This window comes from Podarcis bocagei (assembly GCF_964188305.1).
Source record: "Podarcis bocagei genome assembly, chromosome: 1".
NCBI lineage: Eukaryota > Metazoa > Chordata > Lepidosauria > Squamata > Lacertidae > Podarcis > Podarcis bocagei.
Window position 1 is genome coordinate 101206842 of NC_138125.1, and position 26896 is coordinate 101233737.

Genomic DNA, 26896 nt, shown 5'->3' on the forward strand with positions numbered 1-26896 from the left:
TTTCTTCCCGGTTCTGGCTCACATAACTCAACTCTCCACTCTGGTCTTTTGTCTTTCTACCTGAGAGACAGTTGAGGGAGGGAGGTCCATGCATTTGACATCTGACACAGAGCCACTTCCTTTGTTACCTTAGAGACCCATACATAGCGGGCCATTACCAGGCTGGCCTGGCTATTCCAGAAATTGATCTAGGAATTAGAATAGGGACGGGGGGGGGTAGGCTGTATGCCCCAAATTCATAACAATGTCTTCAAAAAGCATATTTAGATATTCAACTAAAATAAAACAACTTTTTAGTTGTTTCTATAAACTGCATTTCCCCCCCGGAGGTGAAAGGGGGAGGGGAGGAATGAGAAGGTCTACTTTGGATTTTCACTGCCTTTGGTACCATATTTCATCCCACCCACTAATACAACTGCCATTATAAAGATACTCCACCCCCCATTAAAAAAACCTATTATGCAGACACTTATGACAGATATGAAAATAATTTGTTCAAGGAAAAAGGATTCTAACCTTCTATTTCTAGGTAGCTTGTTTGGCGAACACTCATAGCCGAGTAAAATAGTCTTCCATGAACACGGTCTTAACAGTGAGTCTAAGTAACTGTGGAGGCCAATTCTGGAGCCACACATCCTTCCACAGTGGGGACATAGGTTTCCGGGCAGGAGTTGATCAAGGTGAAGGTTTGCCAAACATGCCTTCCTCTTAGCATGTTTCTTCCTTGCGTCTTGAGTTCAAGCATCTTCAAAGTCCTTCAGTAAAGGTTTTTCTTCAGTTGGAGAACTGCAGGCCAATGTTTCCCAATTGTTGGTGTTTATCTTACTTTTTTTAGATTTACCTCGAGAGAGTCTTTAAACCTCTTTTGCTGACCACCAGCATTACACTTTCCACTTTTTAAGTTCGGAATAGAGTAGTTGCTTTGGAAGATGATAATGAGCCATTTGAACAACGTGAATAGTCCAAAATAGATGTTGAAGAATCATTGCTTTGACACTGATCTTTGCTTCTTCCAGTACACTGGCATTAGTTCGCCTGTCTTCCCAAGTGATGTGTAAAATTCTTCGGAGACACCGTTGATGGAACCCTTTGACCTTACCACCTTGGGTGACCCTGCTGGGAGTATGAGATTCCTGACAGCTTCGTTCACAAGGGTCATAGGAATGTGCAAGCCTACTCACCATGACACGGTGATGATCCAGCGAGTGAGTCTCTAGGTAGCATGGTCGATAGAGCTGGACCAGTGAGTTGCAAGGAGCAACCACTGTTCTGCCTTTTGCTACCTCCCTCTGCTGGCTGCTGCTAATGGGAGTTGCACTCCCAAACATTTGAAGGGCACCAGGTTGTCAAAGGCTGCTCTACCTGTTCTCTTTGGGTCCAGCAGGCCAGCCAGAATGAGAAGAAGCTGTCACTGCCTGTACTTGGCTGGCCTCTGCCAATCTCTGTGCAGTGCAGAACTGGGCTTGTCTAGGCTTGTATTTAACAAGGGGTGGGAACAATTCTGAAAGGCTAGTCGCCAAGTGAAAACATACCTGTTCTATAGGGCCTTTGGAGGAAATGAAGTCATGCAGCCTGCCTAACATTTTTAGGTTTTATTTCTGCACAGCTGTATTTTATTAATGACTTGTTTTAAGTTTCGTATTTCAATGTAATTCTATGCTGAATGTAATTTATCTCGGAAATTGCTCCAAGATCACTATGGAGAGTGATCATGAAGAGTGGTCTACAAATACACTCGTTGTCTGGTAGCAATAGGAATTATATTTAGGTGGGTGGGCTGTTGGTAGACGAAGCATGTTTGATTTCCATGTTGGCTGTGGAGGAAGGAAGCCTGTCCCCTCTGCTCAGCCCCTCCCCTGCCAGTTGGTAATGGATTTTACAAGTCTGTGCTTGCCACTATGCTCAGTGTCCATTACTGTGCCAAAAAGAGAGAGATGGCATTGCACACACTTGCATTGTCTACCCTCCTTCCCTCTGCCAGCTGAGTGGTCATGGACAGCGGAGCCACGTGGGACCAAATCTGCCCTTCATGTTGCCCAGGGCAGGAAAATTCTGTGATCAGCCACAGTAAAGGTTTGTGAAGCCTAAAAGACTAAATTTTATCATGGCATAAAAGCATTTGTCAACTAGAGCCCAGTTCATCAGATGAACTATAACTCTCACTTGGTGGTTTGCATATAATAATAATAATAACAGTAATAATGATAATATATTCTCTCTGTATGTGTAAATGTGTGATTTGTGTGTGTGTGTGTTTGTATGTATATATGTGTGTGTGTATATATATATATATATATATATATATATCTAAACACACACATATATGTATGTATATACAGTATGTGATACACACACAGGGCTGTATTTGCGCCCAAAGGCAAGTTCCTATACAGTAATATGGACTTGGGCACGGACTCATACAGGCACCTACGTTCTTCCCTCAGCAGAACCGGAGCTTCCTTTGCAAGTACCCGGATGGAGGCGTTCGGGTCGTTTGTTTAAAAAGTAAAAATATTATAGTACTTTCTTTCTTCAAATAAGCCCTCCTACAGAACGGCGCAGCTCTTTTTTGGGGGGGGAACCCCACACACGCGCCCGTGCCCCGGCTGCGTCATGACGTCACACACACGCCGCGTCTGCTCCCGGAAGTGAGGAAGCGGCGGCGGCAGCAGTAATAGCAACAAGCAGCTGCCTACGGCCGCCGCCGCCTCTGTGAGGGTTTTTCTCTCTCTCGCTTGCTCTCTCTCCCCCCACCCCCGTTTCCCTCCCCCCTCTTTTTCTTCCCTGTGTACGGGAGCCGAGAGGGGCCCCGCGCCCGTGCGCGAAGGTGGGCCGACCGGGCTCCTCGCTCTCGCTTCCCCACCTGAGGGGTGGCCGAGGAGGCTTGTGACGGGAGGAGAGAGAGAGGGGGAAATGCGGCTCCGCCGCCAGCAGCTCTGCCCGGACGCGACGCTTCCGCCACAGCCCCCTCCTCCGCCGTCTCCTCCTCCCTCCTCGCCCTCTTCCCCTCACGCCATCGTCAGCGGGGGCCACGGACTAGCGGAGCCCCCTCGTCCAGTCCCGTCAGTATGAGGCCGGCCGAGACCCCCCGCCAGCGCCGAACTCCGGTAAAAGGATCCGGGGGGGGGTGATGATTCAGTCTGGGTCGGTTATGGGGCAGCCCTTCTCTCCTCTCTGTGGGCGGGGGCTGCATTGGCACTCGGGTAACACACTTCACACACTTAGCGCTCTCTCTCTCACATACACACAATATGCACACACGCACTTCTCACGGGAGGCTCCTCTTACTTCCTCCCCATGAAATTGTTACTGATGATTCTGCCCCCCCCCACCCAAAAAGAGAGAGGTTGGTGCCCAAGAGAGGTGGGTGGGGGGAGCCCTCTCCTAAGCAGGGCCTCTCGCCTTGCCAACCCCAGGGGCAGCCTGGGTTGTTTCTGCACCTTTTCCGGATACTTTTTTTTTAAAAGGAAATCCCAGATGCCTTTGCATATTTATACACTTTTCTTTTATCGTATGCTTTCTGGTAAACAGACACACACACATATATCAAAGCTTCCTTCTGATGCAGTGCTGTCATTTTATGTCTAATTCAAACCTCTTTGGAATGTGATTCGTTGGACAAGGGCTTTCTCTACTTGCTACTCTATGAGTCTTCCTCTCAATTTCTGCCTCTGTTTATCTCTCTTTCTCTCTCCCCCCCCCCACCAACCTTCTTCCTGTGGTGTTTTGCTCTCCTCTTCATGTTTGTTCAGAAACTAAATATCAGCAGGGCTTACTCCCCATGTAAGATTGCAGCCTTGGAGGCAGGGTCAAGATGTCATTGTAGGTGTTTCGTGGCCAACTTCCGCAGGGTTTTAATTATAGGACAGTCCTAATCATTCTGTTGAAGAAGAGTAGTTGTGAAAAATACCCAGTGATCTTGTGACACCTTAAAGGCTAACAAATGTGCCTTAGCATAATCTTTTGTGGTCTGAGAACATGTGTCATAAAAATCTAGACCCCAGGTGCTGCAAGAGTCTCATTGGTTAAGGAGTTGAGGCCTACAGATCTCACAGATGACTCCCCCCAAAATCCACACTTTGGCAATGCCTTTATTGGGACCAACCATAATGTTACAAAAGTGTGACAAGTTTTTGAGTTCTCCGGAGCTTGTCATCAGGCAGGATGTTCTGTAGAACTCAAAAACGTGTCATGCTTCTGTGAAATTTTGGTTCGTCTCAAAAAAGGTACTGCCCAAATGTGGATTTTGAAGGTTTTTTCTTATATTATTTGAAGGCATATGCTACAGTATGTCAGTCTTGAAGGTGCTTTAGGATTATTTGTTCTTTTATATCTTGCCATTCTCCATTCTTGGTACAATATTGGTAGGTATTCTTGGATTTACCAAGGTATTTTGCTGTGAATTTTTACCCGCACATTATTTCAAATCCTGACTTGTTATAAATTTAAATTCACATTGGTCTCTGGTGTTAATTTTTCGCATTTGTTTCTTTTGATGACCAGCCTTCACTTGACCATCCTGTATTTCAGATGGACATATTTAACTAGTCACTGTGTTTTGACTATGTGTTTTTAAAGGGGAAGTCCTTTAGAATATTGCCCGATACAGTTTCCTTATCATAATTTGAGCGCATGCATCCATTTTTGAAGGAAGCTCCCCTTGAAAATGTATGCAGACAAAGAAGACTTTTTTCCCATTGGAGGCCTTGGAGAAATCTCCAGTCTCAAAGTACAGTACTACACACATCAGCCTAGTTTATTCTTCCATAAAGTACTATTGATGTTCTTCTCAATGATATGGTAGATACACTGTTGCTCTGGATCTCTCTCTCTCTCTCTCTCTCTCTCTCTCTCTCTCTCTCTCTCCCCACCCGCTCTCTTCCACCCTCTCTCCCGCTTTCCCCTCCAGTGTGGTAATGACATTTTTCTGGTAAATAAGTGGTTAGTTGAACAGGTCTTCCTTTGAACATGTAGGGGGGAAACTGAAAGACCAGTTCCTCACCCATTCCTGCCTTCTGTGTATGTACTAGTAATTTTACAGTTAGCCAGCTGACAATCTGTATATGTTTTAGTTTCAGGGCCCAGTTGTTTAAAGTACTTAAATAAAAAATTGTCTGTGGTAGTTCAGCTCATAATTATTCGTTGTGCATATCTCAGGAATATGGGTTTTCTGAACAATGTTCTGGTGGCCTCTATTGGTTAGAATCTAATTTAGAATCTGTGACTTGTAATTTAGTAAACAAAACCCATTATGTTAATGTTACACATGCTATACAAATGTCTTGAGGTTTTCCCCCTCGGTAACTAAAATTAGATCAATTAAAATATTTGATTAGGAATAATATATTTCCCTTATTCTGGCCTTGTTTGCATGCAGTGCTTAACCATAGTGTATGAACACTTAGCTCTTCCCTTTCTGCTGACTGTCCCCATGTAAGGGAGGAAACAAGCCTCATTCTGGCTTGTCATAATGGTACATTGTATCTGTTTCATGAGGGACAGTCAACAACAAAAATGTTAATGGCAACTTTTGAACTTCCTAAATTGTTGTAATAATTTAGTTACTTTAAAACTGTTTTTTATAATAAATTCCCCAACCCCCATGGATACCTCTCCACCTCACTGGCATTCCTTGCCTTTTCTCATTATCGTTCTTTTAAAAATGCTTGAATTTTTACAGAAGTCTTTTACTCTTTCAAACATTTTAAGCAATGATCAGGAGACGTTCTCTGACATTAGGCCTGCTTTGAGTTCTGTAGCTCATGCATTTAAGAATAAATGAGAGACTGAGAACAACATTTGAAATAGCCTTTTATTTCAGAGGACTGTTGACTAAATCTGTCAGAATTAAAATGATGCATAAAATAGTTAAGATGAATGCTTGGCTTTAAATCAGTTTGGTTCCAGTGATTTCAGCAGAATTAAAGGCATGAGCCTGAAACTGCAGCTTTCTATCTGTAAAACTGGTGCACCTTCACTCGCCTACCACTGTGATGCTACTAATGAAAGTGGGATATTACAGTGCTCCAAGTAAATACAATAATTTTGAAGATAATTTGATCCCAGAATAATATAGGAATACAAAACTGATCTGATTTTAAGAAATGTGTATCTTCTAGTTATATTAAAATTCAGCTCTAACTGGTACAAAAATGAAGGGTGATATCTAACTAAGTTTTTCTTACACCTATTGAAATTGGTATAAGTCTATTGAAATTGGTAGTCTAGTGAATTCAGTGAGCACAATTTGAGTATGACTAACACCAGATATCAACCAAACAATTTTAGTTCATTTTGCACTATTAAAGAGACTTGGTTTGTATGTGAGAGATGCTGTATATGTCAGGAATCCCAAACTTCATTTGCAGCGTCTATGTTTAACAGTACAAAATTGTACAGTGCTCAGATACACAGTGCTCACACAATACATGGATTGCATTTTGTTAAAAATATTTTCAGACCCTTTTCCTTTTTCATTGCTTTGAAGTGGACTGTTGTGTTTGATATGTAACTCCTTGAGAGTGGAGTGGGTAGGGCTGGCCCAAAACATTTTGGCAACTGAGGAAAACCACACAATAGTAACCTCCTCCCCACCAGGGAAGAAGTAAATGAAGATCTACATCATGAGCAGGGGGTGGGGTGGGGCTAAAGATCTATATTGGGATCTGCTGCCCCTATGGGTCCTGCTGTCAGAGGCAGTTGCCCACCTTGCCTCATGGATGGGCCAGCTTTGGCTGTGGGTATGGATTTGGAATGTATTTAACCAGACATTGGATTATGTTACTGAGTAGTTTGAAGTAGTCTAATGTCAGTTTTAGCAATGATCTTTAAGCACCCCCAGTCCTAAATGCACTTTTCAGGAAACCAGTTATTGTTCAGCTGGCACTTCAGTGCAGTTTGGAGCTTGAAACATTATTATTTATTAAATTTATATCTTGCCCTTCCTGCAGTGGAACCCAGCCCAAAGGAAAATGTGTGGCTCAAATTAATCTGTTTTGACCTTCCTCTCCTACCCGGGAAATGAATTCCTATTGCTATTGGCTGCTTACACCGCTGTAGTCATGCTGTAGTAAATGAATCACTCTTGTTTACTACAAATTATGTGTCTCCACCTTTCTGGCATGGAGGCCTGGATCTCTCAGTGGATTATTCTAATAAATGCTTTTTATATCCACTAAGTATTTCAGATTGCATTGCATTGCTTTGTACTCTCAACATAAAGGGAAAGTTTGTGTCATTCTGGAAATAAAATTCTCCCTCCAAAATTGGTATGTAAGTATGTAAATTCTTAGTGCATCTGCATCTGGCTTTATGTTTGTGAAGGGATTGCCAATTGCCACCTCCTAATGTAGATTGCTTAACAGGTTTGCTTTATTAACAATGTTAACCTTGAAGATGGTTTGGAAGCTGCAACTGACATAGAAAGCCACTACCTGTGTGTTGTTAGGGGCAATGTCAGCGAGATATGCCAAGCCGAATTCAAGGGGTTGGTACTAACATATAAAGCCCTAAACAGCTCAGGCTCTAAGTATATAAAGGGTCATGCCTCCCAGTACCAGCCAACTAGAGTTTAAGATGTGAAGTGGGGAGAGTCTTTGGTACTAGTGCCATTGATGTGTTCTTGGGGCAACCACATGAAGCAGTGCATTCTCAGTGATGGTACCCTGCTTATGGAAATTTGTCCATTTAGAAATCAGGTTGGCACCTACACTAGTTTTGTTTAGGTGTCAGGTAAAAACTTGTTTATTCCTACAGGTCTCCAGCCTTATGATTGAAGACACTTGAAGTTAACACGAAAAAATCCTGAGTAAAGTATTAATCTATAAGCGAAATGGATGTTACCTGCATCACCTGCCTAAATTGCTGTGTTATACCTGTTGCAATATATACATTGTGTATTTGTAGTTTTAAATGTGATTTATAAGACTTTCTGTTAGCATGGTTTTATTAGAAATGTTAGCCACCCTGGGAACTTTCAGAAGGAAGAACGGCATATAAGAAAACAACAACAACAACAATAAATATGAACTTCTTCATTTAATAAGACACACATAGCAGCTTAGAGATAAATTTACAGGACTATAATAAATCCAAAATTTGGTCAAAAAGGCATAGACATGTATTTCTCCAAATTTTAGACTAAAACCGTTTACAGCTCATATATTTATTGAAAGGTTTTTGCTTTACAATCATACCTTGGTTCTCAAACAGAATCCATTCTGGAAGTCTGTTTGACTTCCGAAAACATTCAAAAACCAAGACGCGGCTTCCGATTGGCTGCAGGAGCTTCCTGCACTCAATTGGAAGCTGTGTTGGAGGTTCAGCTTCCAAAAAACGTTTGCAAACCAGAACACTCACTTCCAGGTTTGTGGCATTTGGGAGCCAAAATGTTCAAGTCATAAGGCGTTTGAGAAATAAGGTACGACTAAGGTATACCGCAAAACCTGGAAGGATCGAGCATAGCAGGCGTCATTTGAAGGGAATTTATTAAATGAAGGGTGGGGACTGGATCTGGCCAGCGGGCTTGATTCTTATCTATCTTATCCCCCAAATTTGACAGATAGACAAGGCCATCCACCTGTCAGTCACCTGATGTCACAATGGCATTGGGTGACAGTGCTTTGAAGTCCCAAAAATCAGCTGATGGTTTGGAATTCAAAGCAAGGTGCAAAGAAAGCTCATCAAAGGAGAGACCTGCTGCTGATAAAAACTGAGCTCCCTTGAAGACAGCAGCATTCAAAGCAGGGTTTCTCTTGTCCTCAGACTAAGTGGTGGTTCTCATGCTTGATCTGTCCAAATTAATTCTGTACTCAGGATTACTTTTTGGTAAACTTCAAGCGTCTTCAGTCATATAATTTTAGGAAGTGCACCTGTATATGCTGCACATACAGGTTTGTCCTATTCATACTTGACATAATCTAAAAATTATAAGAAGGAAGATAATTAAGTGAATTAGCTGCTACTATGAAAATAAAACTTGATTTGCTTCTTGGTCTCATGGAGTTGGTATAAAGGTCAGATGACAGAAACCCATATAAGCTGCCTTCAGTGTCTGGGAGATAGGACACAAACACACACACATATATAACCTATCTCACCTGAGAATGATATACAAAACCCAGTTTAAAAAAATCTTGTCTAATTTGGTAGCTTGGTACTGTTATCTGCTCAGTTGCTTTGGCACTGTAGCATTTCTCTTTGTTCTGAACACAAACTGAACTGTGGTTTGACTGCCTTGAAGAAACACTCAGGACAATGTATTCTGCACACAGCTGTTTGTTGTACACTCATTAAAGAGAGGAGTAGGATTGGATTGTAACCCTCCACTCTTTGTAGAAGGTCTCCAGGGCAGCATTTCTGTGAAAGAGGTAGTCATTTAGAAGTGCAGTAATCCACTTGTTCTCCCTTTCCTGTATGTGTATTATGATTGCATGGATAAAAAAAGGGAATGCAAACTACTGAGGTGAGTTTTCTGTTTGCTGCATGCAGCACTGGGAGTTCTGGGTAGTTTTGTGATAATCTCAACAGTTTTTATTTGGTTAGATCTAGACATCACCATCCACAAATGGAAGGACTTCTTCCATTCATGGAAGAGGCTGAGATCCAGCAGAGGCTGTTGCTAGAGGAGGGGATGATTTTAACTGATGCCCCTGGCTCCACTTCCTGTAATGTTTTGGAAGCCCCACAGACCCTCACAGAACTGCTTTTATGGAAATGCAGAGGGAATGAGAAATTGGAATGAATATACCCTTCCTCCCCCCCTGCAAGTAGTTTGGTTCCAACTAATTGTGTGATTTTATGCGGCATTGTAATATAGACCTTTAACCATTGGACGAGGGGGAAAGTACTGTCATGTGACTAAAACAGTATGGCAGTGTCACTTCATTGATTTCGGGGCTCAAGGTAATTTGTTTTTGGGGTTTTTTGCTTGTAAGGTTATTCCTTTGTAGTTTGGTGAGGGAATCTGCTTATTAGTACTTGATGTGTGTTGTGTAGTCCTAGTTCACTCCTACAGTTATGAGGAGCTGGAAAAGCACAGCAAACTCCACTACCCAAAGAAGGCCCCTGAGTTAAGACTGTAAGAAGCTGTGTATGTTAATTCCTAAGCATCTGTAATTTAGCAAGTGCTAAGTCGAGTGAAGCTTTTTCTAGATACTGGTATACCATGGAAGCGCACCATATTATTTTTGTCTTCGGATGATGGATGGCAAAACACAAATTTGCAATTAAGGTGCATGATGATATCATATTCATCTGGCTAATGGAGCAGCCTTTCTTATTTTGCCTTCCTGGGTCCTAAGTTCTTGATGATGCTACAGAGTTATTTCTTACATTGACGCCACTCCATAAATTCTTATTGGTCAGCTAAAATTCATTGCCAAAATGTACCTGCATAAAAGCAGTTGCTTTTCAATACTGGATCCGTTCACCTGCAGTGGGGAACTATGGTTTGAATATTCATGTGCAACCTTGGGCTCCTGTGCTTCTTCTCCCTGCCCTGGATGCACCTGTTCCAGCTCTCATTTCCTGGTTTGATCAAAACATAGTTGGCTGTTATGTCCAAATTAGGCAAAATGCGGCCTCATCAAGTCAGAAAGTGAAAAAGGGAATTTGCCCACAGAAGGGACAGGGAAGTGCATAAGTTCAAGGCTTTGGCATGAATATTTAAATTCTAAAGTGAGAGAATTGAAGGATATGAGGAGGGTGCAAAGTGTAAGCCCAAAGTTCCAGCACAAACAGCCAGACAATTGTTTTGCATTATGTGTAAAAGGAGGTGTAAAGCCTGCTTGGTTTGGTTGTCTAGGGCCAAGGTGCTCTGCCCCCCCCCCCTTTACAGTGCCATGACCAAATAACCCTTAGAGCTGGGAAAGAGGCAGGGATTGCTCTGCAGCTGCCAGACTACTTCCCAACCACTGCTGTAGCTTCCAGTTGAGACAGCTGGGGCTCATCACACCTGCCAGAGGTGGTGGTACGCTCACCAAGGCAATAAGAATTATGGAAGACAGCTGCTAATGCTGTTTGGTTTTGGTAACTGTATAAACTTGTGTAATGATATTTGGTGGCAGTAAACCACTGTGGGGGGAAATGGTTTCAGAAAGCAAGATGAACTCTGATTATCAATTTATTTTGTGGTATGATGATGATGATGATGATGACGACGACGATGACACATAAGCAAAAATCCTAAGAAAAGAAATATGACTCAAAAGTGTAGATCCATTCTTTGACAATTGACTTGATTTTGTACTAACTTCATTTGTCAGTTAGCACCTTTATGTCTTTTACACTAAGAGATATGTCTGTGTCTCTAGAGTTCATAACCTAGCACAAATCTGAACTTGACTTACTAAAAACAATCCAGCTAAAATCCTCTTGGCTTTGGTAAAATGCTAAAGCTAATAAAGTAGAGCTGTTTGTGATTAATACATCTTTTGCTCATACATTTCTGAAACAGACTAAATATTTTAGTTTGATATGCAATTCATAATGCCTTTAAATTAGATTTCATGGTCTGTATAATTATGTGCAGTAACTTGCTGTAGTGTTCATGGACTTAACTGTGTAAGATGAGGCTTGTAGACTTGGCTAGATCTCTTTATCTGTATTTAAAAGATTGATCTATTGAAGTAGAACGTAAATAAGGTTCAGAAGTTTGTACTGCTCACTCTTTCAATTAAAATAAACATGCCTGTTCCATTTTGCATGTATAAACTTGCAGTTAACCTGTTGGAACAGCTAACCATTAGAAGCGGATATCATATTTCTCAAGGTATGCACATAAAAGGGTGCAGGTGGAGATCAGTGATCAATATTTAGGACTTTTAAATTATATTTCTTTTAAATGATAACATTTATTATTATTTCTATTTGTAGTGTGCCAGCCCAATAATTAACCAGTGCCTCCCACCAAATCGAAGAATAAGTACTTGATCATCTGGTTTAGCAGAATGGGAGCGTTAAGTAGCTGCACCATCAGCATTGCTCTTACATGTTGCTACTTGTGGTTATTAAATTACTGTATTTTTCACTCCATAAGACGTACTTTTTTCCTCCTAAAAAGTAAGGGGAAATGTGAGTGCGTCTTATGGAGCGAATGGCGCTGCGCAGAGAGGGAGAGCTGCGAAGCGCCCCTTCAGTGAAGCGGGAGGAGGAACGGAGCCCCTCTCTGCACAGCACCTCTCCTGCTGTTCTGGCATCTGGGATTCAGAATATTTTTTTTCTTGTTTTCCTCCTCCCAAAACTAGGTGTGCCTTATGGTCTGGTGTGTCTTATGGAGCGAAAAATACGGTAGATTGGTTTTGGAAATGTGCCCTTGTGATAGGTCTGGGGTGGGAGCAAATGCCCTTGGACTCTTCTCTCCCTTCTTGGAAAATTGGAAGGGTTCTTCTGACAGCTGCTGCAAGGCACAGTGATACAGCCAAGTGCTTCCCTCCCAATTCTGTGCATGCAGAAGACTACTATATCTATACCTACAGTTTCCTAATTTCAGAAGTGTGCTAGTGGCTAGTGCATTTGTTCCTAGGATTCAGAAATAGGATAGAATATGGATGAATATCTTATAGACAGATGTTTGGCTAAAGTTGACATTTTGTAAACCAAGTTTAAGATTGTGCCATTGCTTTTATTCTTCCTTGAACCCCTCAAATTGTTCCTCGTGGGCATGAGATGCCTGGAGAAAATGTTGAGTTGAGTATATTAGAAAGGTTTGTTTTTAAGGAAGGTAGCATAATACAATATTAGGTAAGAAGGAACTAATTTTAGTAGAAGTCCTGGTGATTAATATCATATGAGAAATCTGTGTGCACGCACCCCCCTCGGTTTTCCAGTTACAGCTGGTCCTCTTGAGCAAACTATTTTCTTGCTAACAAGACTAGATCACTGCATTACTGAGTGACTGTATCCCAGTTTGGTTTTGCTTGTAGAACAAGAGTTTGACCTTAATACTAAGGAGTCTTCTTCATTATACAACTAATTACATAATTTAGCAAATGCTGCATCTTTAGCCAGAGCTCTAAAACAATAAAGCTGATTCTTAATTTGTTATTTTTAAATATATTTTAAATAAAGCATTATAATTTTTTTAATCATTAAATGTGTTAAAAGAAGAGCACAATATTTTATATTGGTGTTTAGCAAAATATAGGAAACAGGATCTGGTGGTAATATGCTAGCTGCTGTCCTAATGATACTGTTGAGTTTTATGTGCATTTCTGCATCTTTCCACCTGCATTTGTCTGCTTTATCTTGAGCACTGAGATGTCTGCAGCTGTGGGCTTCCAGGGATGCCCATTTGATCAAACTTTACAACAAGTTTCTTCCTGTTCCCAGGGCACCAAATGCATTGAAGTAGTTCATTGTAAACATATAAAAAGCGGATGTTATGTACCTCCTCAGATCAGATCTATCTTTAACAGCTTCCCTGTGCTGTCCTGTGAACCATGAAAGAAATCTTGACAGTAGACAATTGTGAAGTGCTCTGACAGTTATTCATCTTAATCTTACTGTTACCTTGTCTATGTGTTTTGCGCTTCTGGTGTATATTGTCTTTGATCTTGAGTGGAGAAGACGTCAGTCATGTACAACACATAGCACAATGGGACTGCTAAGCATTAATAATGCTAGCACAAATTTAAGAATTAAGGTAAGAGACCACTTGAGGACAATACAGCTTCATCTTTGAGGCTCTGGGTTGTTTGCTGATAACAGAAGTGGCTAGATTTATTTTTATTTTGTGAAATGAGCAACCCATACTGAACCTATGCTTTAGAAGTTCCACTGATTACATATCTACAATTACTTTCTGATAACTGCTGCAAGCAGAACATTAAAAAGCATAGCCTGTAACTACCAACAGAATTTCCATAGTGATTTTAGATGTTCGTACACATATTGCCAAAGCTTCACTTTAAAGCTGTACTCTCTCATTCTTACTGATAATCCACACTGTCATAAATCCACACTGGGCACATTCCAGCCAAAGTTAAGCACTTTTAGATCCCATTTATTTAAATGGAAGATCCTCAATGTGTACTTGAATGCTCCATAGAAATCAGTGAGATTTAAGCTGCAATCCTTTATTAGGCACGAGATCCATAGAATGCAGTGGAACTTTCTGTTGAGTAGACATGTTTAAGAGTATGTTATAAATTGTTTAACTTGGCTGGGTTGTGCCTATTGTATTAAGCTTTTAAAAAAATATTTCTGAAGTAGATGGCACTATTGTTTCTTCATGGGCAAGGATAGAGTAGAAATTATTTTAAAACTAAAATTATTAATGCAAAGGTTATGGTATCTATTTAGCTTGTAACACAAGCTATATGGTTTGCAGCATCATTGGTTTCCAAAATATATCAACAACTAGGAGCCAATGAGCTCAGATTCTTAAAGCACAGATATTTGTATTACTACCAAATTGAATGGCCAAATTTTGATAATATTTGACACTTCAAAGTTGTCAAAATATGTGCTACTGTGTATTGTTATAAGTATTGTTGACCTTCCTTAAAAGAGATGGTGACTGGCCCAAAGTTACCCATTGAGCTTCATGGCTGAGTGGGAATTTGAACCCTGGTCTCCTAGGTCCTAGTTCTAAACACTACAGTACACTACACTGACACTTTCTTCCAACGTATTTTGGAGTAGGGTATCCCAAGCAAAGCTATGTGTTGCATTAGGAAAAGCACACTTTTCCCCTAAGCTTCCCTGGATTGATTTTCACTTGAGAAATCACATGGCCATCTTTTTTTAGCCAAGATGTTAATTCATAAACAAAAATTAAGAAACTTGACTTTTTATATCCCACGGTGATTGTATATAAGGGTGAAAAAATGTCCCAAAATAACACTACATTTGGGTTGAGTTTTGTAAATTTTATTTGCTCTTCTTGGGATGTGTTTTGCTTCAGCCGCTTTTATATACAGAAAGAAAACTGTAAATGATAAGTGGCTGAAACTTCCATATAGTTGACAATAAATTAAACTACTTTGTGGGTCTACTTTTGTGTAACTTCTATAATGAAAAGTCACCCTGAGTGGGCTTAAAACCCCATTTTCCGCATGAAATATTCATTTATAGGAACAGTAATGATCACAAGGCAGCATGCAGAAATATGGTAAAGACGTAGTAAGCAGAGGATAGTATTTGAAGAAGCAATTATAGGGCTGAGATGCCGTTCATTTCATTTCTGCCTTATTTGATTGATCAACTAACAGTTTTCTCCTAGATGAAGTCTAGAACACACTTGTATAATTGCCACCGAATCTTTTTATGTGGTTATCTGATAGTAATGGCAGGAGTGGAAGCTTCTTGCTCCCCAGCTCCCCAGAGTAGTCATGACCTCTTCAGGGAAATTTTATCCTTTCTTCGCATTTAGCTTAGCTTTTAATGAGCATGTGCAGGCATCTACGAACAGTAACACAATTTAGGGCAACTTGTAAATATGCTCACAAAAGTTACCAGCCTTTTTTTACTGGTTTGGAAACAAGCTAGTATTTTGTGTTTTCATCCTGGCCACAGAGGAGGCCAACCCCTCTCCTCCAAGCTACTAGCCTTTTAGAAGGCTATTTAAAAGATCTTCTACTAAGCATATTGGCAGAAAAGGGTTGAGGCAATTTTTCCTTCCTCTGGCAGTCTGCTCACTTGTCTTCATTGAATTTCATATCCTTATATCCATGGAATTCTGGTCTCTTATGACTACCAGGCAGGTTGTTAAATACGAGACTGGTTTAGCAGAATGGAGGAATAAATAACACAGTTGAACATCACAGTAGCCAGGTTACGAGTGCCCAGGAGCCTGAACTAACCAATCATTTGCATTTAATAAGAGGTAGACTCTCCATATTACGTAATGTGATGTTCTATAAAACTTCTTGGAAGGTGTGAAGTCCTAGGAGGCAGCTTTTAAATAATCAAAACAACTGGTGTGCTCTTACTATTATTGTAAATTGGGACAGGAAGGTTATTCATGAAGAATTGGTAGTACTGGTTGGAGTGTATAGATTTTGCCTTTTTGCTCTAAGATAATAGCAAATTACCTTGCTTTCAATTTGGGATTGTGCCATGTATAGACATGGCAGCCATCCTGGAATAAAAAGTAAAGGCAATTGCACATACCAGAGCCTCTGAACTGAAGGGTACTTTTCAGTCAAGGACAGAGTAGAGAAGAACTTTTGGATAGACATAATGCATGAATGACTTCAGGTAGAAATATTTACTCTGATTCAGCTGCTGTAAAAGCCACCTGCTTTTCAAAAGATAGTCTTCACAGAATTTCTAGTTGAGAAGAATAAATTTATTCTTCTATAGCACACATATAACTTAATCAGCCTCCCACTGATTTCACACATCCCCAAGAGTAATGCAGGTTTACTGATGTTTAGACAATCTCACTTTGACTGTGTCCCATCTGAAAATTGAGGGATGTCCTCCCTGGGGTACTAAAGCACAATATATATTTCATTTACATGGGTGGAGCACAAAGTTTTGTTGGTCTTTGATATCTGGTCAATAGACTTGTCTTACAATTGCCCTTGATATTTTTTCAGTAATTTATCTAACGTCTACCGTAAGTAGTTAAAGTAATACCTTAATAGTGAGTACTTGGCTGTACTTTTTCTAAATACTAATGCATTGTTTCATCTTAATTTGTGTAGGAAGAATACTGACAATTGAATTGCTGCCTTTATACTGTAAAAAAATTGCAATAAAGTGGGGATGTCAAGAGTCTCCACTCCTCCACCACCTGGAGAGATGTCCAGTGGTCCTATAGCTGAAAGCTGGTGTTACACGCAGGTAAGCCACATACCTGTATGTATGTGTCCAGGTTTTGTTAATGGCATGTTTAATAGTAGGACACTTTCAGATGTAGCTTCCAGCAGTAATGCAATGTGATACCCAGAATTCTGGTTCCAAGTAAATGGAATAAGAAGGCAAAAAAGGTAATATAATAAAGAGAACCAATCAGAAAATGTAATTGTTGTTGTTTAGTCGTTTAGTCGTGTCCCGACTCTTCGTGACCCCATGGACCAGAGGACGCCAGGCACTCCTGTCTTCCACTGCCTCCCGCAGTTTGGTCAAACTCATGCTGGTAGCTTCGAGAACACTGTCCAACCATCTCGTCCTCTGCCGTTCCCTTCTCCTTGTGCCCTCCATCTTTCCCAACATCAGGGTCTTTTCCAGGGAGTCTTCTCTTCTCATGAGGTGGCCAAAGTATTGGAGGCTCAGCTTCAGGATCTGTCCTTCCAGTGAGCACTCAGGGCTGATTTCCTTAAGAATGGATAGGTTTGTTCTTCTTGCAGTCCATGGGACTCTCAAGAGTCTCCTCCACCACCATAATTCAAAAAGAAAATGTATACTATGTGCAAAAATAATGATAAAAATATGGTTACGGGTGAGATCAGCAATATAATAGGCAAGAAATCAAATACTGAAGGTTGTATCCAGTGATTGGGGGGATTTGCAGAGGTGAGGACATCCATTGAGAAACATTCATTGTGCAAGCTTCCTTCTATTTGTGCAGCTACTGAATACAACCAAAGGTTGCTGAGATGTAGGACAAATGAATTAACCACCTAAAGTCTACAATAATTCAACCTGTGACTCTGAAAAAGCCTGCAGTTGCTGGTAACTTATCAAATAAGGGGCCCCTAAGGAATGAATCTTGCTCAAATGTCATATGTTGGTAGCTTATGGAATCCTATTCTGAAACTGGCTTTTTTAACAAGTGCACAGTATAAGCTGCAGTGACTCCTTAATTCTATGAGATATCCCTCCCCCAAAAAAACCAGTTTAAACCAGTTGAGGTTATTTCTTCAATAACTGCTTTTAAAAAAAATTAAGCTGAAGAAAAGTGAATCTGGTGAATTTACGTGATTGTCTGCATCTCTTATTCAGGTTAAAGTTGTAAAATTTTCTTATATGTGGACCATTAATAACTTCAGCTTCTGCCGAGAAGAAATGGGGGAAGTTTTAAAGAGTTCTACTTTTTCATCAGGGCCAAATGACAAAATGAAATGGTAGGTATTAGTCATTTGTCAGTGGCTTCTCACTTTCTTTAAGCATACGATCTCTTGAGAATCTGTTAATATGTCATAAATAAAATCACATGTATGGTGGTTTATCCTCCAGTCTTAAAACTGTTTTTATTGTTGGAAGTGGGTCAAACTATCACTGATTTTCTGCTACATTACAGAGATCCAAACAGCTAACGGTTTGAAATACTATATAGTTTGTGGCAAAATAAGGCAAGATGATGTAATGTGTTGGATTAGGGCCAGAGAGACATTGGGTTCAAATCTCCATTTGTGAGGTTACTGAGAGCAATTTGGGCAATTCAGGGGCCCAGTTTGCATGTAATACTAAGCCAAGCCAAGTTCGCGGAAGAAAGATTGCTGCAGCTTTGCTGCTCTTTCATTGCAGCTCCTGCCACAGTGCTGTGAGCAAAGCCATGGGAGCCAAGGTTAGTTGAATGACTTGCTGCCTTGTGGACTTGTCTGGAGGAAGCAAATTATGGCTCAGCTCACATCCGTGTGGCACTAGCAGGGTTCCCTATTTGTAAACTGCCCTGTGATCCTTGGATGAAGGGTGGTATAGAAATGCAATAAATAATAATAATCTCATTTTGTTCAAGAGGGCCCCACCCTTCTGAAGAAGCATTTCAGGAGAACACCACTGTATATATGGTCGTTCCTTGGAGTATTGAAAGGTGTGACAGCAGGAGAAGAGCAATAGGGATACTGTATATAGATATGAGCAACTGGAGATCATGGGTGTTGAATACATATGTAAGTTTAAAAAACTGATCTCCAGAACCCAGGGGAGTTATTGTGTACGTGTAAAAAATCATATCACAACAGTACTCCAAGTTTTAAATATCTTAGCAAGTTAGGCCTTTATGGATTGGAGAACAAGTTGATGTTTCTAAGACTTGCTTCTTACGTTCTTTATTTCAGGTGCCTGAGAGTAAACCCCAAAGGACTGGATGATGAAAGCAAAGATTACCTTTCACTGTATTTACTTCTAGTTAGTTGTCCAAAAAGTGAAGTGAGAGCAAAATTTAAATTTTCTCTTTTAAATGCAAAAAGAGAAGAAACGAAAGCAATGGGTAAGTGGATTTTAAAATGCTTCAAGAACAATAGGTAGTTTTCAGTTTAAGGAGTAAAAGGTCTGTCAAATCAGATATTTATTTATTTATTTAAAAGCTTGTAAACTCAGATTTATTATTTTGTGTCTGTACAAGTTCATTCACAGTGTAATGGCTTCCTTTGTGGTATAGTTTGGAGAATGGTATAGTTGGCAATTCAGAGGCAATTCAACTATTTAAATCTAAATGAGATTTGTCTTTCTTTTTGTATGCATTTCCTATTCAAACATGATTACATAAGCTTTCCTAATGTTTTGTGGTATATTTATTTATGATATAATTTTTCAAGTTGCCATGACAAATATCCAGCTGTTGCCTGGGGAAAACAGAACAAAGAGGGACTATTCACTGTTTGACAAGTTCTTTAAAAATAAAATCTGCTCCATAGGGTTGGGGGGGGGCACCTGGAGCACATGGGGTGGAGACAGAGGGGAGGAAGAGTAATCCAGAATGCTTCCCTCTCCTGTTCTGCTGGTGGATACTTTCTTTCAGAAGGGGGGAATGTGGGATGTTACCTTTTATCTACAAATCATGTTTGCATTTTAGCCAACGGGTTAATGGGACTACCAAGTGTGTTTTGCCGTTAAAAATCAGTTGTTCTGTTTTACATATCCTGACTGAAACTGACTTTAGTTTTTCAAATCCCACTTTCTGAAGTTTAAAAAGGTAAAGGTACCCCTGCCCATACGGGCCAGTCGTGTCCGACTCTAGGGTTGTGTGCTCATCTCACTTAAGAGGCCGGGGGCCAGCGCTGTCCGAAGACACTTCCGGGTCACGTGGCCAGCGTGATGAAGCTGCTCTGGCGAGCCAGCACCAGCGCAGCACACGGAAACGCCGTTTACCTTCCCGCTATAAAGCGGTACCTATTTATCTACTTGCACTTAGGGGTGCTTTCGAACTGCTAGGTGGGCAGGAGCTGGGACTGAAAGACGGGAGCTCACGCCGCCGCGGGGATTCGAACCGCCGACCATGCGATCAGCAAGTCCTAGGCACTGAGGTTTTACCCACAGCGCCACCCGCATCCCGACTTCTGAAGTTTAATTTTGTCCTAAATTATATCTTGCTAACAACCTATTATCACAAGCAAGAGAACAGGACCTGCCGTGCAATTTGGACATTGTATGTCCGTGTGTGCATGTTCTCAGCCATACTGAAAAAGAGTATGTATTGGAGCTTGTCTTGTGTGTCACCACATCTGGAATGAAACATGTGTCCTCTAGTATACGATGTGGCCTTGAGTATATGATTCAATAATAGACTGGTTCAGATCCTTTTCATTATAAACTTACTGAAGAAAGTGAGGAAATCGGCTGTTGCTTAACTCTGTATCATTCAATTATGGAAAAATATATTCTGCCCTTAATGGGATAAGGTTTGTACCGTATTTTTCGCCCCATAAGACGCACTTTTTCCCCTCCAAAAATGAAGGGGAAATGTGCCTGCGTCTTATGGGGCGAATGCAGGCTTTCGCTGAAGCCTGGAGAGCGAGGGGGGTCGGTGCGTACCGACCCCTCTCGCTCTCCAGGCTTCAGGAAGCTCTGCGCAACCCTCGGGAGACCGGCTCCGAGGGTTGCGCAGAGCTGCCTGCAATCCCGGGACCAGCGCAGCTCTGCCCGGCCACCGGGAGCCTGGGGAGAAGCTCCGCCCCGCTCCCGGTGGCCCTGCAGAGCTGCCTGCGCTCCTGGGACCAGCGCAGCTCTGCCCGGCCACCGGGAGCCGGGGGAGAATCTCCGCCCCGCTCCCGGTGGCCGTGCACAGCTGCCTGCGCTCCTGGGACCAGCGCAGCTCTGCCCGGCCACCGGGAACCGGGGGAGAAGCTCCGCCCCGCTCCCGGTGGCCGTGCAGAGCTGCCTGCGCTCCTGGGACCAGCGCAGCTCTGCCCGGCCACCGGGAGCCGGGGGAGAAGCTCCGCCCCGCTCCCGGTGGCCCTGCAGAGCTGCCTGCGCTCCTGGGACCAGCGCAGCTCTGCCCGGCCACCGGGAGCCGGGGGAGAAGCTCCGCCCCGCTCCCGGTGGCCCTGCAGAGCTGCCTGCGCTCCTGGGACCAGCGCAGCTCTGCCCGGCCACCGGGAGCCGGGGGAGAAGCTCCGCCCCGCTCCCGGTGGCCCTGCAGAGCTGCCTGCGCTCCTGGGACCAGCGCAGCTCTGCCCGGGAGCCGGGGGAGAAGCTCCGCCCCGCTCCCGGTGGCCCTGCAGAGCTGCCTGCGCTCCTGGGACCAGCGCAGCTCTGCCCGGCCACCGGGAGCCGGGGGAGAAGCTCCGCCCCGCTCCCGGTGGCCCTGCAGAGCTGCCTGCGCTCCTGGGACCAGCGCAGCTCTGCCCGGCCACCGGGAGCCGGGGGAGAAGCTCCGCCCCGCTCCCGGTGGCCCTGCAGAGCTGCCTGCGCTCCTGGGACCAGCGCAGCTCTGCGCCGCCATCCCGAGCGGGGCGCTAAGTCCCGCCCCGCTCGGGATGGCGGCACAGAGCTGCCTGCCGTCGCGGGACTGCAGGCAGGTCTACGCCGCCATCCCGAGCGGTGCGCTAAGTCCCGCCCCGCTCGGGATGGCGGCACAGATCTGCCTGCCGTCGCGGGACCGCAGGCAGGTCTACGCCGCCATCCCGAGCGGGGCGCTAAGTCCCGCCCCGCTCGGGATGGCGGCAGAGATCTGCCTGCCGTCGCGGGACCGCAGGCAGGTCTACGCCGCCATCCCGAGCGGTGCGCTAAGTCCCGCCCCGCTCGGGATGGCGGCAGAGATCTGCCTGCCGTCGCGGGACCGCAGGCAGGTCTACGCCGCCATCCCGAGCGGTGCGCTAAGTCCCGCCCCGCTCGGGATGGCGGCAGAGATCTGCCTGCCGTCGCGGGACCGCAGGCAGGTCTACGCCGCCATCCCGAGCGGTGCGCTAAGTCCCGCCCCGCTCGGGATGGCGGCAGAGATCTGCCTGCCGTCGCGGGACCGCAGGCAGGTCTACGCCGCCATCCCGAGCGGTGCGCTAAGTCCCGCCCCGCTCGGGATGGCGGCAGAGATCTGCCTGCCGTTGCGGGACCGCAGGCAAGTCTACGCCGCCATCACGAGCGGGGCGCTAAGTCCCGCCCCGCTCGGGATGGCGGCACAGAGCTGCCTGCCATCGCGGGACTGGTGCACTTCTCCCCATCGCCAGCCCCACAAGCTCGGGGGACAGCGGGGAGGCAGAGCGTGCCTTCCCACTGTTCCCCGACCTGGTTCTTCCAGCCCCGCACCTGGGGGGGAAATAAATTTTTTTTTCTTTATTTCCCCCAAAAAAAACTAGGTGCGTCTTATGGGCCGGAGCGTCTTATGGGGCGCAAAATACGGTAAATTGTTCAAAGCACTAAAATGCTCCTAAAATATAACATCAGCAGCTAATTGCAGAAAAAATCCATTGTCTTTAATGGTTCAATTGCTGCTAACGTTTGTTTTTTAAAAGTAATACTGTGTTAACTTAAAACCAGAATAATGGGGGGTACCCTGTGCTGCCTTAGTGCTAGGGGAATTTCACATCCCCGCTGTAGCTCCCAGAAAATTTGTGGTATGTGGGTGTAGAGGTGGAGTTGGAGGTTGGAATCATGTGGGGAAGGGGGAGAGGGAGGAATAAATGGAATTATATGAACTTAGCTATGTGCAGTGTCTCTGACATCAGTGGTTCCTCTGCTTCATCTGGGCTTATGAGAGATTTTGGGGGTGATTTTTGTATTTCCAGCTGAAACGTGTGGCTGGAATTCTACTCTTGCACTAATCTCCTGTACTAAAAGGCATCTCAGAAAAGAAAGTGGTAATTCCATGAAACTGAACACAGTAGTCAGAATTATTGTTATTATTATTATTACTATTATTTATTATATCCCACCCATTTGGCCGGGTTTCCCCAGCCACTCTAGGTGGCTTACAGCATATATAAAACAGTAACATATCAAACATTGAAAAGAATCCCATGAGTTAAATGCATGGGCTCTTGCCCACATGAAGTCCTTGTGCTGTGTCTCAAACCTCTTTTGACTTTCTGAAGTTATGTCTACAGTGCTTTGGGTTCTGAATGTGAACATCATATGCTTAATTTTAAAATATAGAGTTGAATCCAGATGTGCATTCAGTGACATTCCATTTGCACTTAGGAGGTGATTTGTACTGATCCTTCCCACTGCAGCCCCTCAAAACTGCACTGGAGGGCTGGAGGACCCTACAGAATGACATGGGGTGTGCTACCTGGGGATGTGGGGGAAACCTGTACTGGAACTAATTCCATCTCCAAACATAGTGGTGGGGAACCTGTGGCTGTCTAGCTGGTGGTGTGTTCCAATTCCCATCAGTCCCAGCCAGCATGGCCAGGGATGATGGAAGCTGCAGTCCATAAACACCTGGAGGACCACCACTTCCATGCCCAGGTGTAAACAAAATGAGTCTTTCTCTTAATGAAGGTGCTAATCTGGATACAGCTCATATTTTGCATTAGTCTTTGGTGCAATTGTTATCTTATTAGGTTTGATTTGGCTCTTGGATTTCACTTATTGTGTATGTATATTAAAACTGTTTTAATTGAACATACTTAATCTATTTTACTTAGAAAGCCAAAGAGCATATCGATTTGTTCAAGGCAAAGATTGGGGTTTTAAAAAATTCATTCGAAGAGACTTCTTACTTGATGAAGCTAATGGTCTTTTACCAGACGATAAGCTTACGTTATTTTGTGAGGTAGGTAATCAACCAGTGCTTTTTAAAATAGAATATTGGTTTCCATGGCTATGAATGAAGAATATTTTCAAATGTTATGTTTCTCCCTCTGTGTTACAGAAATGCCCTGATAAAATGTTTTAGCATAATGGTTGTTGTTTTGATGCAAGATTTTACTAAAAATAATGTCAGCCATTGGGAGAATTCCTGTTTGGCATGTAGTGAAAGGAAAGCTGTAGAAGGATAAAAACTGCAGTAGTCTTGTTGGGGTGGAAGAAGGTGTAACATATAAGGCAGGGTTGTGGGATCGGTTTCCTAGGTCATTGTGGAGCTACAGAGAAGCCACAGTTGGTTTGTCTTTGAGAGGAAGTGAACTCCCTCTTCCTATGATTTAAATTAATATTATATCTGTATTTAAATTGGCCAGTGACAACTGAAGAACAGGATTTTTATGCCCCTGACTGTCAAATGTGGGACTGAATTTAACATACAAGTGTTAGTAAAATCTCAGTCATCTGGACATTATTATTATTAGTAGTAGCAGTAGTAGTATACCACTCTTCATCCAAAGATCACAAGGAAGTTCACAACATAGAAATATAAAATGAGAACACAAAATACATAATAAAAACAAAAACAAACCAATAACCCCCCACACCTCCTACCACAAACACATTTAAAATGGTATAGGATGTTAATCAGCCAGAGGAACATTTTCGCCTTGTTCCTAAAGGTGTATAATGAAGGTGCCATCCAAAGCTCCCTGGGGAAAGCATTCCTCAAACAGGGAGTCACTGCAGAAAAGGCCCATTCTCATGTTGCTGCCCTTCGGACCTCTCATTGAGAAAGCACATGAAGAACGGCCTCAGATGATGACCTCAGGATCCAGGTTGGTTCATATGGAAAGAGGGGGTCCTTGAGGTATTCCGGTTCTAAGCCATTTAAGGCTTTATAGGTCAAAACCAGCACTTTGAATTAGGCCCAAAAGTAAATGGCAGCCTCTGCAGTTGAGCCAGGTTTGGTGTAGTATGCTCAAACCATCTTGCCCCGGTGAGGCACCTGGCTGCCGAATTCTGCACCAGCTGAAGTTTCTGAACCATCTTCAGTTGCAGCCCTATGTCTAACCTCGAGGTTACCAGAGCATAGACAACAGTAGTTAGATTCAGGTAGGTAGCCTGTGTTGGTCTGACACAGTCTAAATAAATAGAATTTTTTTTAAAAAATGTCCAGTAGCACCTTAGAGACCAACTAAGTTTGTTCTGGGTATAAGCTTTCATGTGCATGCACACGAAAGCTTCTACCCAGAACAAACTTGGTTGGTCTTTAAGGTGCTACTGGACATTTATCTATCTATCATCTATCTATCTATCATCTATCTATCTATCTATCTATCTATCTATCTATCTATCTATCTATTTTTATTTCAACGGTAGTTAGGCTATCCCTGTCCAGATAGGGGTGCAGCTGGGCTACCAGCCGAAGCTGATGGAAGGCACTTTGGGCCACTGAGGCCACCTGAGCCTCAAGCAACAGTAAAGGATCCAGAAGTACCCCCAAGCTACATACCTGCTCCTTCAGAGGGAAGTTAACTCCATCAAAGGCAGGCAACCTCCCAGCCTTCCAGTTTAGGGAACTGCCCACTAATAGTGCCTTAGTCTTATCTGGATTGAGCTTCAGTTTGTTGGCTCCCATCCAGTCTATGACTGAGGTAAGACAATGGTCCATCACATTCACTGCCTCACCTGCAGAGCTGTGTGTCATCAGCAGATTATTACAATGTACTCCAAACCTTTGGATAACCACACTCAGTGGTGTCATGTAGATATTAAATAGCATACATAGGGGATAAAATCGAACACAGAAGAACCCCACATTGAAGGTTCCATGGGGCTGAAGAGCACTCTCCAAGCATCCCCCTCTGGAAACGTCCATCCAAGGAGGACGGGAACTACCAGAAAGCAATGTCACCCACCTCTGATTCAGACAGTTGCTCCAGAAGGATACCATGGTTGATGGTATCAAAAGCCACTGACAGGTTGAGGAGAATTAACAGAGACACATTTCCCCTTTCTTTCTCCCGACAGAGGGCGACCAAAGCAGTTTCTGTGCCAAAACCGGGCCTAAACCCCGATTAAAATGGATCTGGAAAATCAGTTTCCTCCAAGAGCGCCTGGATTTAGTCTGTGACTACCTGCTCAAGAACTTTGCCCAAGAAGGGGAGACTAGCAGCTGCTGGTAGTTACTTAGATTTTCTGAATTCAGGGAGAGTTTTTTGAGGGACCACCTCGCAGGGAGGCATTGATCAAGTCCCTGCCCCAAACAGCTGTCTCCTCCCTGCTAGTTTGTTGTTGGTTTTTTTACATTCAAGAGGGGCAGGGCTCCAGAGTACAAGTGGTTACCCTGAACAATCCAAGCATCTTGTACACATCCTTGAACCTTACTGATTGAAACACATCCAACACAACAGGACCTGGGATTCTTAAAAGCGATTGTAACTTTCCATACAGTGATAAGGTTTCTACAGCAACGATCCCTTGATAGCATTAGATATTTAGAAGCAAATTTATTATGGTACCCTTCAGACTTAAGCCTGTTAACACAACATTACAAAATATTGGCAACCCCTACTACACATGAGTGTTTAAGCAAGTGCATTTTACTTAGATTAATTGAAAAATCCAGTAGATATAGATTCTCTGGTGGAATAGATCTTTAGCCTCAGGGAGGAATATATGTAAATAGCTATAAATTATGCCGGAAACCTAAACAGTCTTAGTAAAATCCAGTAAGACTGCTTATGATACTTAAAAATGGAAGGTTATGATCCCAGTGCACTGAATGTTAAATATACATTGGCAGGTTATCACTGCTGCCCTGGACTGATTAGTGGCTTAGGAGGATGATAGATGCTCTAACTGCTAATAAGTTTGCTTTGATCTGTGTATTTACAAGAAATGTGTACAAAAAAAACTTGGCAAGATTACAACTTAATTATGTGTCATTATGCTGTGTAGGAAGAATAATTGAAATGTGGCCCCTGAGACTAAATAGTGCAAATATACTGCATCTTATTTTATTTAGATAGACAGGCTA

The 26896-nt window shown here is 43.1% G+C and overlaps 1 protein-coding gene across 1 annotated transcript in view; it reads left to right on the plus strand.

Annotated features, from left to right (window-relative positions):
* Positions 1-2710: 2710 nt before the first annotated feature.
* The window catches only part of SPOPL (speckle type BTB/POZ protein like), a 33578-nt gene continuing 9392 nt past the window's right edge, over positions 2711-26896 (plus strand). The window contains exons 1-5 of the mRNA XM_081201848.1: positions 2711-3107; positions 16653-16791; positions 17893-18014; positions 18951-19102; positions 23697-23824. Of these exons, the coding sequence (XP_081057974.1) occupies positions 16714-16791; positions 17893-18014; positions 18951-19102; positions 23697-23824 (480 nt within the window). The 5' untranslated portion in view covers positions 2711-3107; positions 16653-16713. The remainder of the gene's footprint in view (positions 3108-16652; positions 16792-17892; positions 18015-18950; positions 19103-23696; positions 23825-26896) is intronic.